Source organism: Mustela nigripes, chromosome 2, assembly GCF_022355385.1.
Source record: "Mustela nigripes isolate SB6536 chromosome 2, MUSNIG.SB6536, whole genome shotgun sequence".
NCBI classification, from domain to species: Eukaryota; Metazoa; Chordata; class Mammalia; order Carnivora; family Mustelidae; genus Mustela; species Mustela nigripes.
Window position 1 is genome coordinate 94,878,288 of NC_081558.1, and position 14,387 is coordinate 94,892,674.

General features: G+C 41.2%; 1 protein-coding gene across 9 annotated transcripts; it reads left to right on the forward strand.

The window, feature by feature from the left end:
- Window positions 1–100: 100 nt before the first annotated feature.
- On the forward strand, window positions 101–13,500 carry FAIM (Fas apoptotic inhibitory molecule). Of its 9 annotated transcripts, none has more exons than XM_059391019.1 (6): window positions 101–311; window positions 4,994–5,052; window positions 6,144–6,276; window positions 6,625–6,853; window positions 10,042–10,091; window positions 13,033–13,500. In XM_059391019.1, the coding sequence occupies exons 2-6, from the start codon at window positions 5,009–5,011 to the stop codon at window positions 13,180–13,182; spliced, it is 606 nt and encodes a 201-aa protein (XP_059247002.1). In that variant the 5' UTR covers window positions 101–311; window positions 4,994–5,008; the 3' UTR covers window positions 13,183–13,500. The 9 variants fall into 9 exon arrangements, with proteins under 9 accessions (XP_059247002.1, XP_059247008.1, XP_059247003.1 ...); XM_059391020.1 differs by lacking the exon at window positions 101–311 and adding an exon at window positions 383–491; XM_059391022.1 differs by lacking the exon at window positions 101–311 and adding an exon at window positions 431–456.
- Window positions 13,501–14,387: the final 887 nt, after the last annotated feature.

A 14,387-nucleotide genomic window follows, 5' to 3' on the forward strand; every position in this document is an offset into this window, starting at 1 on the left:
CTTAAAGTTTGGGGTTTGGGATGAGGCAGGGCTCCTGCAGAGAGCGCCAAGCCCTCCGCTGAGGCAGCGGGCGGGGGTTGCGTCCGCGGCGCTCGGCGCTCGGAGGCGGGTGGCGGCCAGCGCTGGGCACCTCAGGGGACCTGAAGCGCCACAGAGTCGGCGCGCTCGCAACTGGCGGCGGCCGAGCTTTCAGCTTCCGAGGAGGAGGCGCCCGGTTCTCGGCGAGGGGAGCAAGGCCACGCGGCCCGGGTGGCGGAGCCGGAACCCGCGCGCTCCGTGGCACAGAACCTGCCGTGGTGCCCGGCGGCCAGGTAAGCCCCGCGGCGCAGGTGGGGAGGCCCCGGGTCGGGCCCCAGAAGCCCCTGCGCCCAGCCCCGGCGTCCCCGCTGTAGCGCGGCTGCGGCCATCTCCCGGCAGCGGCGGCGGCGGCGGCGGCGGCGGCGGGCGCCGCGAGCGGTGGGTGGTGTCTACGCGGACCGTGAGCCGGGAGGGTGAGGCACCGGGGTGTTCGGGAGTTTTCTGTCGGCCGGGCCCAGGGCGGAGGCAGAGGCGGGAACTGTGGGGGCGGGAGCAGCCTGCGGGTCTCTCCTTCCTGGCCAGGCCCTGCGACCTGAAGGTAATACTATTCCAGCCGTTTTTTCCTGGACGCCTCAGCGGAGTCAAGGTCGTGAGGTGCTGTAACTCGGCTCCTTTACCTAAGCGTGCGGCTCGCGCAGCTCCCCGTGGCTTCACGTGTTTTTGTGCGATCTTTGGGCCTCCCTGGGCTGCGCTCGTGTGCGCCAGGTTGAGCGCAGCGTCCCTCCGCAGGGCCTAGCCCAGGCTGGCCGTGCAGTGTCTTAGTGACCGCACTGCGACTGACTTGGTGGATTCCCTCCCTGCTGGTGAACGTGGTTTGCAGTGGGTAGCAATACGGAAAGCAATTCCTTGAGCACTGTTATGTCTGATGTGTTGAGCATGATTTGTTTAGAGTGGATCTGTTGTAAGGCTTGTGGTTTACGGGGTAAAAATGCTCCTCAGAAAAGTTACCGGTTTTTTTTTTTTTTTTTTTAAGATTTTATTTATTTGACAGAGAGATCACAAGTAGGCAGAGAGAGAGGAAGGGAAGCAGGCTCCCTGCTCAGCAGGGAGCCTGATGTGGGACTCGATCCCAGGACCCTGAGATCATGACTTGAGCCGAAGGCAGGGGCCCAACCCACTGAGCCACCCAGGTGCCCAAGTTACCGGTTCTTGTACCTCCGGCAGCCTTTGGGGACACCTGGCTCCTGAAGCTTCCTGACGCACTTTGCTGGAGGTCCCAATGCTTCCCATGGGTCTGGACGCACAGAGTCAACACCTATTTGTTGAAGACTGACTTTGTGGCTGGCCTTACCTAGAGCTTTTGCTGAAATGGGAACTATGAATATCTTAGTAATATTTAAAACGGACTTGGGTTTAGCTTGGACAGACCGTAAACAGCCCCAAGGACGGTTAAACCCAAGTTAAGGGCAAGATGGTTTCGATGAAGAGTAGAAACGTCTTAATAGTTAGGTCTTACTCTGAAACTGACCGTTGAACTGCTAGGGAAGAGATTTTATTTTTTTTTTTTTTTAATATTTTATTTATTTATTTGACAGAGAGAAATCACAAGTAGACAGAGAGGCAGGCAGAGAGAGAGAGGGAAGCAGGCTCCCTGCTGAGCAGAGAGCCCGACGTGGGACTCGATCCCAGGACCCTGAGATCATGACCTGAGCCGAAGGCAATGGCTTAACCCACTGAGCCACCCAGGCACCCAAGGGAAGAGATTTTAAAAAAGATAATGCTGATGCCTAGTTACTCAAAAAGCTTTCTTCCAAGACATGTAAAAAAGTTTCAAGTGAGTGACATCATCCTCATCAGTGGAAATAAATGGAATTTGTTTTTCCATCCTTTCCACTTACATTTTTGTTTTAAAATTCATTTTATTTTTATGTTATTGTTATTTTTAAAGTAGTTTTCATGCCCAGCATGGAGTCCAAAGCAGGACTTGGACTCACCACCCCGAGATCAAGGCCTGAATTGAGATCAAGAGTTGGATGCTTGGGGTGCCTGGGTGGCTCAGTGGGTTAAAGCCTCCACCTTTGGCTCAGTTCATGATCCCAGGATCCTGGGATCCAGCCCAAAATAGGGCTCTCTGCTCGGCAGGGAGCCTGCTTCCCTTCCTCTCTGCCTGCCTTTCTGCCTACTTGTGAAGTCTGTCTGTCAAATAAATAAAATAAAAGTCTTAAAAAAAAAAAAAAGTTGGATGCTTAATTGACTGAGCTACCCAGACACCCCTTCATTTACATTTTTAAAATTTTGTGCTAAAATAGAGGGGGTTTTCTTTATAATGATCATTTTTCAATTTGGTCACTTGATCCTGAAAATTAAGTATATGTGTAAGAGTTTAAGAATGACAGTGGAGGAGCACCTGGATGGCTCAGTGATGTAAAGCCTCTGCCTTCGGCTCAGGTCATGATCCCAGGGTTCTGGGATCGAGCCCCGCATCGGGCTCTCTGCTCAGCAGGGGGCCTGCTTCCTCTTCTCTCTCTGCCTGCCTCTCTCTGTCAAATAAAGAAATAAAATCTTAAAAAAAAAAAAAAATGACAGTGGATTAATTCCTTTCTCTCAAGTTTTAAACCAGAGTCTTCTCTGGCCTTCCCACCTATTTGGTAGGGCTGGGATCCTTTCTCTGGGGGTCCATTCTGTCCTTTACTTCTTCCCATTATAAGGACTGTCCCATGGCTGTGTCATAATCATCTTTTGGTCTCTACGGCCTCTCACTAAGCTTAGTGTCCAATTCAGTGCCTGGCACGTAAGTGACTGTTAACATGGTGAATGAATTTAGAGTATGACATGTGTTTATTAAGTCCAGTTTGTAACTTGAAGATGTGTGACAGGTATTTCTCATTTTTCAGATCAGTGAGGTAGATATTGCAGACAAGGACAGTTGTGATCATCTTTTGGTTATAGATAATGGTCGCATTCCAAGAAACACTACCAGCAGGGCACTTGGATCTTTCCTTTTTTTAAACAACTTTGTTGAGGTGTAGTTCACATACATACAATTCACCCATTTAAAGTATATAATTCAATGTCTTTTTGTATATTACAATATTATTTTTTTTAAGTTGTGAAATATGTATCACATAAAATTTGCCATTTTAACTGTCTTTAAGTGTACAGTTCAGTGGGATTAAGTACAACCACAATTTTGTGTAGCCATCACTATTTCTAAAACTTTTCAGCACTTTAGATAGATACTCCATAAATAAATGAATATATGAATGAATGTTGATGATTTAGGGAAAATTTTCAAGAAATAAATGTGATCTTGATTTCTCACTTCCCTTCTAATTTGTTGTGTCGTCTTTTATATTATATATGAAAAGTTATTATAATTAAGATGATACCATGCCTTATTGTAGTATGATAATATTGAAGTTCATTATAATGGAAAACTGAGCAATTCTTTCAAGTTTGAATAGTGAATTACTAAACTTTCTAGGGTCTCTAAAAGTTATAAAGCAAAATATGAAGATACCCCTAAACCCACTCTGATTTGCAAAAGATGGCTTATCCAAATTTATATTATGCTATTTGGCTTCCTTTGTTGCTGCGTATTCTCTTTGCTTTTATAGTTGCAGGATACCCTCCACTTTCACAGGAGATACCCTAGGGCTTCCTAAGATTAGAAAAATTCACAAATTTGTAAAGTGCTCTCAAAACAGGGATTTATTTTAGGTACAAAGTATTTGAGTTTTTAATTTTTATTCTAAAATTTTCATCTTTTCTGTGCTGCTGGATTGCTTTTATCAATGTTAATCCCTTCTTTAACATCTTTTTAAAAACAGTTTGTGGCTTCTGGCTGTTTCCAGCTAAAGAAGTCTGGCAATCTCCCATTTTTTACAAGGAGAGCGCACACTTGGACATCTATAGGGAGAAGGCCAGGCCAGAGTAGATCCGGAGAGCAAAAAATAGTTGAAGTTATTTTTCAGTAGGTTTGGCAAGGATACAGCTGTTAATCCCAAATCTCCAAACATGGAGGGTTTCCAATGCATGTGTGAATGAATATATGTGTGCTTCTGATTTTAGTAAAATTTAATTAATATTACACCCCAGTTAATTCTGAGGTAATTGCATGGGAGTACTGGGCTTTAGTCTGGCTCAGGCCCTACTAGTGACCTGAGCAAACCACATAATTTTGTGGATTCATTATTGGCACTAGTAAAGTAAGAGGGCTTAGGTAAATGGGTAAATTAAGTTTGCTGTTCGAAAGTGATCTAGCATATCCTTGGTGGCTTCCTGCAAACCAATAATTTCTTTGAAGGTATCTACAAATTTTTTTTTAATTTTTTACTTATTTTTTTAGTTAAGTAAGCTCTACCCCCAACATAGGGATTGAACTCACAACACCAATATCAAGAGTCATGTGCTCTACAACTGAGCCAGACAGGTGCTTCTAAAATATTTTTTAAATTATATATTCTACCATAATATATAGCCTTCTAAAACTGAATATTAGGATTGCATTTTAAATTTTTTACCACCGTGTAACATCAATGCTTCCCGAAGATGTATACTGTTTATCCTGGAGTTTTATGTATTCCCTGACCCACTGCCTCATACCCTTGAGGCTTCTTATACCTCACTTTGAGAAGCGTGGGACCCAGAGGACTGGGTCTCTAGGTCTCTTGCAGCTCTGATGTGGTATCATATTTGAAATAAACTAGAGTCTGTTCTCTAGTTTTAGGAAGTTATAAATTTATAACAGGGAAAAATATGATTGGCCAATTTGCATGACTTAATTTCTTTTCCTGACAACTAGAGATTGCAATTCTATTGTATGTATAAGCTGTTTCATCAGAAACTGCATGCAATTTGAGAAATGGATTGCAAACTTAGAAAAAAACCCTTTGCAGATGTCCTCTTTGTTGCTCTCAGTCTTTCTTTGCTGCAATTCTGCTTTTTTCTTTCCTGCCTGCTAATTGGATTAAAGACTATTTTGCCATCCATGGCATCTGGAGATGACAGTCCTATCTTTGAAGATGATGAAAGGTAAATGTCTTGCGTGGCAATAAAATTAGCTCTTCAAACTTTCAGGATTGTTTTAATCACTCAGGTATTATTTATCCAGTCTACTTTGTTAAGGACACATTTTTTAAACTTGCAGATTGCAAGATGGTTTTGCTTTTCTGTGACTAAGAGCAGGGTAGTAAACACCTGGAATGGAGGTGGCCGCTAATGGCACACATCTTTTCCCATGAGGCCTGGATGTAAGGTCTCCAAATCTGTGTTAGCCCCAAGTTCTCAGCAATCACTTCAAGATGATGTAAAATCCACTTACCATTTCTGATGTAGAGTACACAAACAATATTAGAGTGAGTAAAGAGTAAGATGTAGTTAAGAGAGCAGGCTCAAATATAGTCTGTATATAGGTATTACATAATATATATATGTACTCATGCTGGGCATAGACATAAATATTATATATTTTATATTAATATCAAAAGTATGTATTTAAGTTGTGCCAGATAAAGTATTATGGCAAAAATCCTTTATTTTCTAAATAAGATTATGGTAATAAAGACAAGAATTACCATTTTCCATACATTTTTTTTCTTTTGTGATAGGACATTTCTTCTATGACTTCTCTTCTCAGTATAATAAATTAGAACTGTTTTTGTTAAAATGAATCCTAACGGGTTTAAGTATGAAAGGTTTGGGGAGTTCCTGTTTTGGAGTGAATGGATCTGAAAAAGAAATACCAGAATTAAATACTGTGCTTTTTAAATGGGGATGTAGGGAAGAAGTAGAGACTTTTTATTGACCTTTCCAAGCACTCTTCTGTAGCCCAGCTTAGAATGCTATCCTGGATAGGTTCTTAATCCTATTAATATTAAGGTGACTTTGTTTAGAATTATCCGACTATATATCCATATATAGTAGTTTCATCTTAAAGAAAGAGTAAGAGGGAGAAGGAGAAGATAGTTATATGTACTGTGAGTAGAAATTCTTAGGTACTGTCACTTTAGTATCTTGTAATTTTAGGGCTTTAAAAAAATCCGGTATTTTCATCTTGGAAAGATTTATTTGTTATATTCTTACTGCTTTTGGCCTATTGTAATTGCTTTATTTTATTCCCTTAGCCCTCCTTATAGCCTGGAAAAAATGACAGATCTCGTAGCCGTTTGGGATGTCGCTTTAAGTGATGGAGTCCATAAGATCGAGTTTGAACATGGAACCACATCAGGCAAACGAGTGGTATATGTAGATGGGAAGGTAGGAAAACATGGATTACTTTGTAGATTATGGCATACATAGAAGCTTGAATTTGTTAACATAGATTCTTCATATGTAATTCAAGGCTTTTCTCTTACATTGATTATCTTTATATTTGGGCCTGGATCATGTTACTGGACAAAGAAAACTAATAAGAGTTATAGAGTTCATAGAGTGTAACATTTAAACTTCAAGTGCTTTTATTTTCTAAAATATTTGAATCATGAAGTAATAAAATTACATCTAAATAACATTGCTATTTACTCACTTTAATTACAGCATTTCTAAAGCTAAATATTAAGTTTTCTTCCATTTGTGTGTTTTTAACTTTCATATTTTGTTGCTTAGGAAGAGATAAGAAAAGAATGGATGTTCAAACTAGTGGGCAAAGAAACCTTCTGCGTTGGAGCTGCAAAGACAAAAGCAACCATAAATATAGATGCTGTCAGTGGATTTGCATATGAATATACTCTGGAAATTAATGGGAAAAGTCTCAAGAAGTATATGGAGAACAGGTCAAAAACCACCAATACTTGGGTATTACGTTTGGATGGTGAGGACTTTCGAGTTGTGTTGGGTAAGTGAGCGCTATTTCTGCAGAATTTATTGGCTTTTTATGGTGGTTGTTTATTAGTTCCCCCAACTATCCAGACCCTTTATAGGAGCTTTGTGTAGAGAGAGTGTAAGTATGCGTAGGTGTATTTCTGATGTACCATATGAACAAAGTATTCATTTAAATGACTGATTTATATGAGAGCCAGATTTTGTAGTGATAGATTTGAGGACTATAAACAGGTTTAAAAAAAGAAATAATGATGTATTATTATTTATTATTGATATTTATATTATTGTCATTATTGATACTTCTCTTTAAAATGATGTTTAGAGACAGTAGAAATTGAAGATTGATCAGTAACAAAGGAATTTTTCTCTAGGTAGCAAACAGTTTAGTACTGTAACACCTCAAAGTTGTCAAAGTCCAGATAAAGTAGATTACAAAATAAAGAGTAATAAGCCATTGATCTTTAAGCTAAGCTCTGCTGTTACAGATCGCTATCTATGTTGTTTCTACTGGGCCTATAAAATAAATATTTACAAGTTGCTGTCTTTTCTCTCTTCTGGTACTCCCGTATTTCCTGCTTCTCATATCACTAAAGTTAAGACCATTTGGATTATCTCAGTAATTCATTGATTCATTTATTTAGATAATATTGCGTACCTGCTAAATACCAGTTAGCATACTGTAGTATGCAGTAGAAAAAGAGATGTTGTCCATGCCTTAAGGAGTCTACAGTCTATTCAAATGCTACCATGTTCTTTTAAAAAATTTTTTTTGAGAATGAAAAATGTGGGGGCATCTAGGTAGTTCAGTTGGTTAAGCCTCTGACTCTTGGTTTCAGCTCAGGTCATGATCTCACCATTGGTCAGGATCAAGCCCCGTGTTGCGCTCTGTGCTCATTGCAGAGTCTGCTTCAGATTCTTTATCCCTCTGTCTCCTGCTCAGTTTCCTCATTCTCTCTCAAATAAATAAATAAATATTTTCTTTAAAAAGTGAAAAATGTTTGGGTTACTGACTGGCTCAGTGGAGCACATGACTCTTAATCTCAGGGTCATGAGTTCAAGTCCCACACTGGGTATAGAAATCACTTAAATAAACTTAAAAAAAATGTTTATTCAGTAATTAAATGCACATAGTTGGAAAAAAAAAAAAGCCCAGAAACTCCTATATAGCTTATTTATTGAAGGAACTAGATCAATTTGTCTTGAAGAGTTTCCTGTGGTCTGGATTTTGTTGATAGCACTTCTGTGATGTTTCTCTTTCTTTTTCTTTTTCTTTTTTTTAAATATGTATCATTTATAGTTTTTATTTTTAAGTAATTTCTGCACCCAAAGTGGGATTTGAACTTACAACCCAAGGTCAAGAGTCACATGCTCTATCAACTGAGCCAGCCAGGCAGTCCCTCTTCTCTGTTTCCCATACATTGGTAGTTGACTGAAGAATTGGTCAAATTTAGGTTTAATTTTTTTTTTTTTTTGCAAGACTATAGTTTTATTATATCAAGAGGCACATGATGTTTGTCAAACATTGCCCCTCCTGGTGTTTTTACTGTTTTGTGCTCCCAGTACCCATTTCTTCACAGGTTCTCCAGCTGAGCATGTTGTCAGATCTTAAATTTTTTTTAATATTCTCCTACATGAAAAATGATATTTCAGAGTTGTTTTTATTTGCCTTTTTCAAAATTAAGTTGAACATCTTTTCACATTTGAGGTCCTTTTGTTTTTCTTTCCTGATAATGCATCTTCATGTCCTTTGACCTACTTTCTTTTGGGTTGTTGGTATTTTTCTTGTTGATTACTCAGAGTCTCTATGTTAGTAAGATTAAACTTTTGTCTGTGCTGTGAGCTTTGCTTATTTTTTTCCACTTTGTCATTTATTGTATGACTTTGCTTATGCACATATGTGTTTTCTTAAATGATGCAGGAATAGTTTTTACTTTTACATAGTTAAATGTATTGCAATTTTCTCTTTTGTCTTCTGGGTTAGATTTCTTCAGAGGCACATTAATAATAGCTTTATAGAAGGTCAGAGTTCAGTATAAATTCCATTCTTCACCACCATCATGGTTTACTTCAGCAGTATATCCTCTGCTCAGGTGTTGGGACGAGCTCAGTTTCCCTACAGCTGCTGCCATTGATATGCGCCCCTGCCCCTGCACCCCAGGCTGCCACTAGGGCAACCATGGCCCACATCTCCTGGGCCCCTCGGCCTCTCTCCCCTTTAGCCCCGCTCAAAGGCCTATCTCTGTTCTCTGAGGCTCCCTTCTCAAGGTGTGAGGAGAAAAGAGTCCCTACTAGACTGTGTTCCTGGAATAGATAGGCTGTTAGAATGAAGCCCCTGCCTGGCACCTCAACTGTGACCCGCAGGCAAGTTTTTGACCCCCAGGCTTCTCACATGCACACAGGTCCCGATTCTAGGCTTCTTATAATGCCCACAGCTCATCTTGTGGCTGCTTGATGAGTACAATCTTCTCCCCCGCCACCCACCAGAACACTGATATTTACACTTGGATCTGGGGATCCTCCCCCAAAATGCACACGTGTCCTTGCACACTTGCATACATACATATGCCTCCCAAAGCGAGCCCTGACGCCTAAACTAATGCTCAGGTGGCTCATGGTAGCAGTTTGCTCCACAGAGTCTGCACAGTCCAGCAGGGATGCCTGTGTTTTTCCTTATGATCCAAAAATTTTCCCCCAAAATGAAATCATCGCAAAAATGAATAGAGATTATTGGGCCCTCCAGTAGGAAATTTAAGGTTAGATTTCTAAGCCTGTATGCTGTCCATCCTACATGAACCCTGTCGCAGCCTTTCTTGGTGACCTCTTTGCGCCATCATCCACTGGGCTCTTTGTGCAAGGCATTGGGGGATTATCTGGTCACTGACAACAGTCTGTGGTGAGGGCCCTCCTCATACTCATTTCTGTGCATCCTTAATCCTGAAGTGTGTGTTGCAGTGTTTATTTTGTTCAACAGGGCTTCACCCATTTGTACCGAGGCTCTGATCATTTCTTAAAAGATTATTTTGTTTCATTTTTATTTTGTGAACCAAGAGTAAACAGTTTCTTCAAATTTAGAAAAATTGGAAAGCCATGAAAAGTTAATAGAGTTTTAGAAGTCCAGTATATCAAACTTCTTTTAAAATAATAGAGTTAATTTTATGTCTGAATCATAGATTATAACTTTTGTTGTTGTTACTTTTACAGAAAAAGACACTATGGATGTATGGTGCAATGGTAAAAGAATGGAGACAGCAGTAAGTTGACCCTTTGATTACTCTTAGTGCCACGGGTAAGGGTTGCTGCTGAAATGTTGCTGCGTTTCCTAATGATGGAGATTGATAATTAACCAAGGTCCTCTAGGTTAAGAACAAGAAAGAGATGAAGTACTCCTGACTCCAAATTCTGGAGACCTTTCCAGGAGAGCACCTGGGGCAGGGAGGGGTTGGAAACACCTTCTGTTGAGAGCTGACCCCAGCTCACATGCTGCCTTTCCTCTCCTGCACCAGGCTCTGTCCTAAAAGGAATTCACACATCCATCCATCAAAAACTGCCCCACAGAGGTTGGCATCCTCCTGTGTTTGTCCAAGTTAAGGTTGGGCTTCATTCCACAGCTCCTCAAACCTGCATGTGTAGGAATCATGTGGGATCTTGTTAAAATACAAATTCTAACATTCCCCTGGTACCATGCCCCACGGGTCATGCTTGAAATAGGAAGGCTTTACACCATACCCTCAAAGCAGATAGGACTTTTCTAAAAGTGGAGTTTTTTAAAAAGGAGGAATATATACATGTCAGATGACACAAAGGCAGATAGGAAAGGGCCCTGTCACCAACCCCAGAAGACAGGTGGAATGTATAGACCAGCAGTGCCCAGAGGCTACCCCACTCATTGTGGCCAAGCATGATGACATCCACATCTAGCCCCACAGTGTCTGGCCTTTGCTGGCAGCTGCTTGCACCACTATGGCCATGGGTGGGATGACTATTGGAGTGATTTCAGCAAGAATGAAATAGCAGTGTGCATAGCACAGGGAGCAAGCAGAAGCAGAGGAGACCATCAAGGGAAGCATGGAGTGTGGGACTGGGAGCTGCAGTACCTGGATGGAAATTTGCCAGGGCCGGGGAGTCTGCTGGCAAGCCAGAGGTACTCTCCTCTGTCCCCACCTTTCATGCTGGCTTCCAACATGAACACCAGGCCTAGAGATAATGGGACCCACTCTGCTCTAGTCAGGTTTAGCTAGTTGTCCATGGTGAGTGCTGCCCTTGTCTCCATCTGGGATAGGTGCAGGAAGGTGAGGAGCAGTGCTCGGAGGGCAGGAAGTCTGGGATGAGTTTGTTCAGCTGCTATCTAGGACCTGCCTGCTGGGTCTTGTGGCTGTCTGCTTCTGAGGAAGTGCCTATGCCAGAAACCAAATGCTACAAAAATAGATGCTTCTCTCTTTCTTAATCCTGGTTTGAATTCTTGAAGGGTTATTGAATCAGGGTTCACTCAGAATCCATCACCAGAGCTTGATCAGGGTTAGATCTACTGATTTAAATCTAGAGCTCTCTGGGTTCAATCTACTGATCCAGACTTCTTTTATGCAGAGAGGTTTGGAGAGCTCTTCAGTGTTTTATGGCCCCTATGGAATAGCTTCGTTATCGTTAGCATGGATCAGGCACCTGCTGGTCCTTCCTGTCCTTTCCTTCCTTCCCTGGAATTCTCTAGATGCCAAATTGGCAGTTTTGAATCCTGTTCCCTCCCCCTCAAGGAATTCTCCAGTGCAAGTGTAAAGAGATGTTTTGTGATATTAAGAATATGGTTGTAAATAAGAAGTTCAAAGTCATGTTCTTACACAATGTCTTTGTTCCTCAGTAATTAGCAGGAAACCACAGGTGTTTGGACAATAGCACTTTACAACCGTGTTGCCTCCTCACTATAACTCAAACTGAATTTGCAGAGTAGTTTCTGCAGCTCCGCATGTGGGCAGCCTTCCCCAGTAGGTGCTCCCCTGCTCTTGCTGCCCGTGAGCTACAGTTTATCCCCTCCTTTTTCTTTCCATCTCAAAGCATCATGACCAAGATTATGTATCTAGCAAATTCTGCAACCACAGGGTCTTGTGGTGGTGTCAGTACTCCTCTGGTAAAGAGCTATGGGCTGGGTTCTCCCCACAGCTCAGAAAAAGCTCTTCCTCGTGCGGCCTATGATCTCTCAGGCTGGGTAATGGCTGTGGGGCCTCCCTGGGTCGGGTCCAGCTGCCAGGAAGCTCGTGGCCAAGTTTTAACCCTGGTTGTGCTTTCTTTGTTTTCTGGCATATTCTACTTTCATCCTCAAACCCTCCTGTTCTTCCTTTCTTCTCTGCACTACCTGGCCCCTATCTTTTTACTCTAAATTAACTCCTGTTCAGTTCCTGTTCAGTAAAAATATAATATGAGCCATAGATATATATCCAAAATATTATACTTTAACATCAATATTAAAAGTTTTTAGAGTTATTTTACATTCTAAGTCTTCCACACTCCGTGTCTGTTTTTCACTGAAGCAGCACATGGTATTTCAGACTCAGCACATTTCAAGTGCTTGACTGCCACACACGGCTGGTAGCTGCTGTGGCAGACAGAACAGGGTGAGCTTAGGTAGTGCTTGGTCTTGTTATCTGTGTGTTTTACTGTAAGTCACCTTGCATTCTGAGGAATTGGGTTTTCAGAGTGGGCTAAGAGCATTCTATCCCTTCCTGATGGTTGTTTTGCTACTCCGTGCCTCAATGCCCTGGTCTGTACAGTGAGGAGAGTAATAATGCTGCTGTCAGGTTATGGAGAAGGTTCAGTGAAGTAATGCTTACACACTGTTCTTGATACAGAGCAAGTGACTCAGTACAAAGTAAGTGCTGGCAATCATGCTTCCCATTTGTACTTTAGTAGTCAGTGTTGTCTCATAGTGCATGTTATAGACACACAGCCATAAGACATAAGGGCTTTTTTTTCCCTCTGAAACTCAAGATTGTTCAAGATAGTAAGCGGGTACAAATAAGAAATGTTCAGTTCACAGCAGACATGGAAAAGCATTTAGCAATACAAGCTTCTGACTTTAATTTTCCTAAGTCTAACATTTAGCTAATAGATATTCATTATACCACCCTTTTTAGATGGTGTTGATACTCTAGACAAAGATAAATGTTTCTGGAACACTAATTCCTCCTTCTTTTGTTGGCCTAGGGTGAGTTTGTAGATGACGGGACTGAAACTCACTTCAGTGTTGGGAACCATGACTGTTACATAAAGGCTGTCAGTAGTGGGAAGCGGAAAGAAGGGATAATCCATAGTCTCATTGTGGATAATAGAGAAATTCCAGAGATTCTTGAATGACTTCATGATAATGAATTTTAATCTTAAGATGTAAAGATCAAGACTTTTAAATTACTGTGGTAATTAAGTATGTTCAATATGTACTTTTCAGTACACTTAGTCTGCCAGGTGTTTATTTTTTAGTTACTTGAAACTGTAATATTCCAAGGGTCAAAAAAATTATGTACAATCAATTGTAAAAATTGCAATTTATTTTGTAAATAATGTAAAATGTTTTAAAGCCAAATGGAAAATAAGATATGGACCAAAATCACTCATGTTTTACAAGAGGAATTTTTACTACAATAAATGCTATAAAATAAAATTGGTGCTGCTTGATCTGTGTTTCTGAAAATGGATATCTTCATTGAAAAAAAAAATTTTATTTTAGAGAGAGAGCACATGAACCAGGGGAGGGGGCAGAGAGAGAGAGAATCTCAAGCAGAATCTATGTGAAGCACAGAGCCTGATGCATGCGAAGCACAGAGCCTGATTTCATGACCCAAAGATCATCAACTGAGACAAAATCAAGAGTTAGACACTTAACCGACTGTACCACGAGGGGCCCCTATCTTCATATATTTTTAATCCATACAGGTAGATTGTCTCTTTAGTTTAAAGCATTTGCTACATAATGATATGATTAGTGTACCTGGAAAAAATGAGAAACATTTTCTGTCTGAAAACTTAAAGAAATACCAAATAGTGTCATGTAAGTATTTAATTAAAAATGGGTTTCTGAAAATGTAGTCATTTTGTTTAATCAGCACAGTGAGGACAAAAGAACAAGAGGAAGAAGGAAACTTCTTTACACCAGGCTGCCTCAGTTGCATCCTCAGGCAGTGCTGGAAAAGTGGAGTTGCATCTGGTGTTGGGAGGTGACAGCAGCGTGAGGCAGGCCAGGCCTCCTCAGGAAGGTGAGTGCCTGAGATTATGCACTCAGTGCTCTACTTAGACAGTCTTTCAGGAAAGGATATCGCTTACCAGTAGGGCCTTTTTGTCAGGGTGTCTCATGTCTGTTACAACACCGTGATCCTCTAAGAGGAGGGGTTCTTCATTTTCTTGACTTGCTCTGTCCTATATGAGAGCCACTAGTCATGTGGCTATTTCAGTTAAATTAATTAAATAGAGTTAAAAAAAAATCTATCACATTAGCCACATTTCAAGTATTGGATAGTCACCTGGGGCTGGCGGCAACCACATTAGACAGTGTGGACACGGACATT

Bases quoted from the DNA above. Each gene is read 5' to 3' on its own strand.
- FAIM (XM_059391019.1), top strand. From the start codon at position 5,009: ATGGCATCTGGAGATGACAGTCCTATCTTTGAAGATGATGAAAG. The intron at 5,053-6,143 runs GTAAATGTCTTG...TTATTCCCTTAG, and splicing joins ATCTTTGAAGATGATGAAAG to CCCTCCTTATAGCCTGGAAA. The intron at 10,092-13,032 runs GTAAGTTGACCC...TTGTTGGCCTAG, and splicing joins GTAAAAGAATGGAGACAGCA to GGTGAGTTTGTAGATGACGG.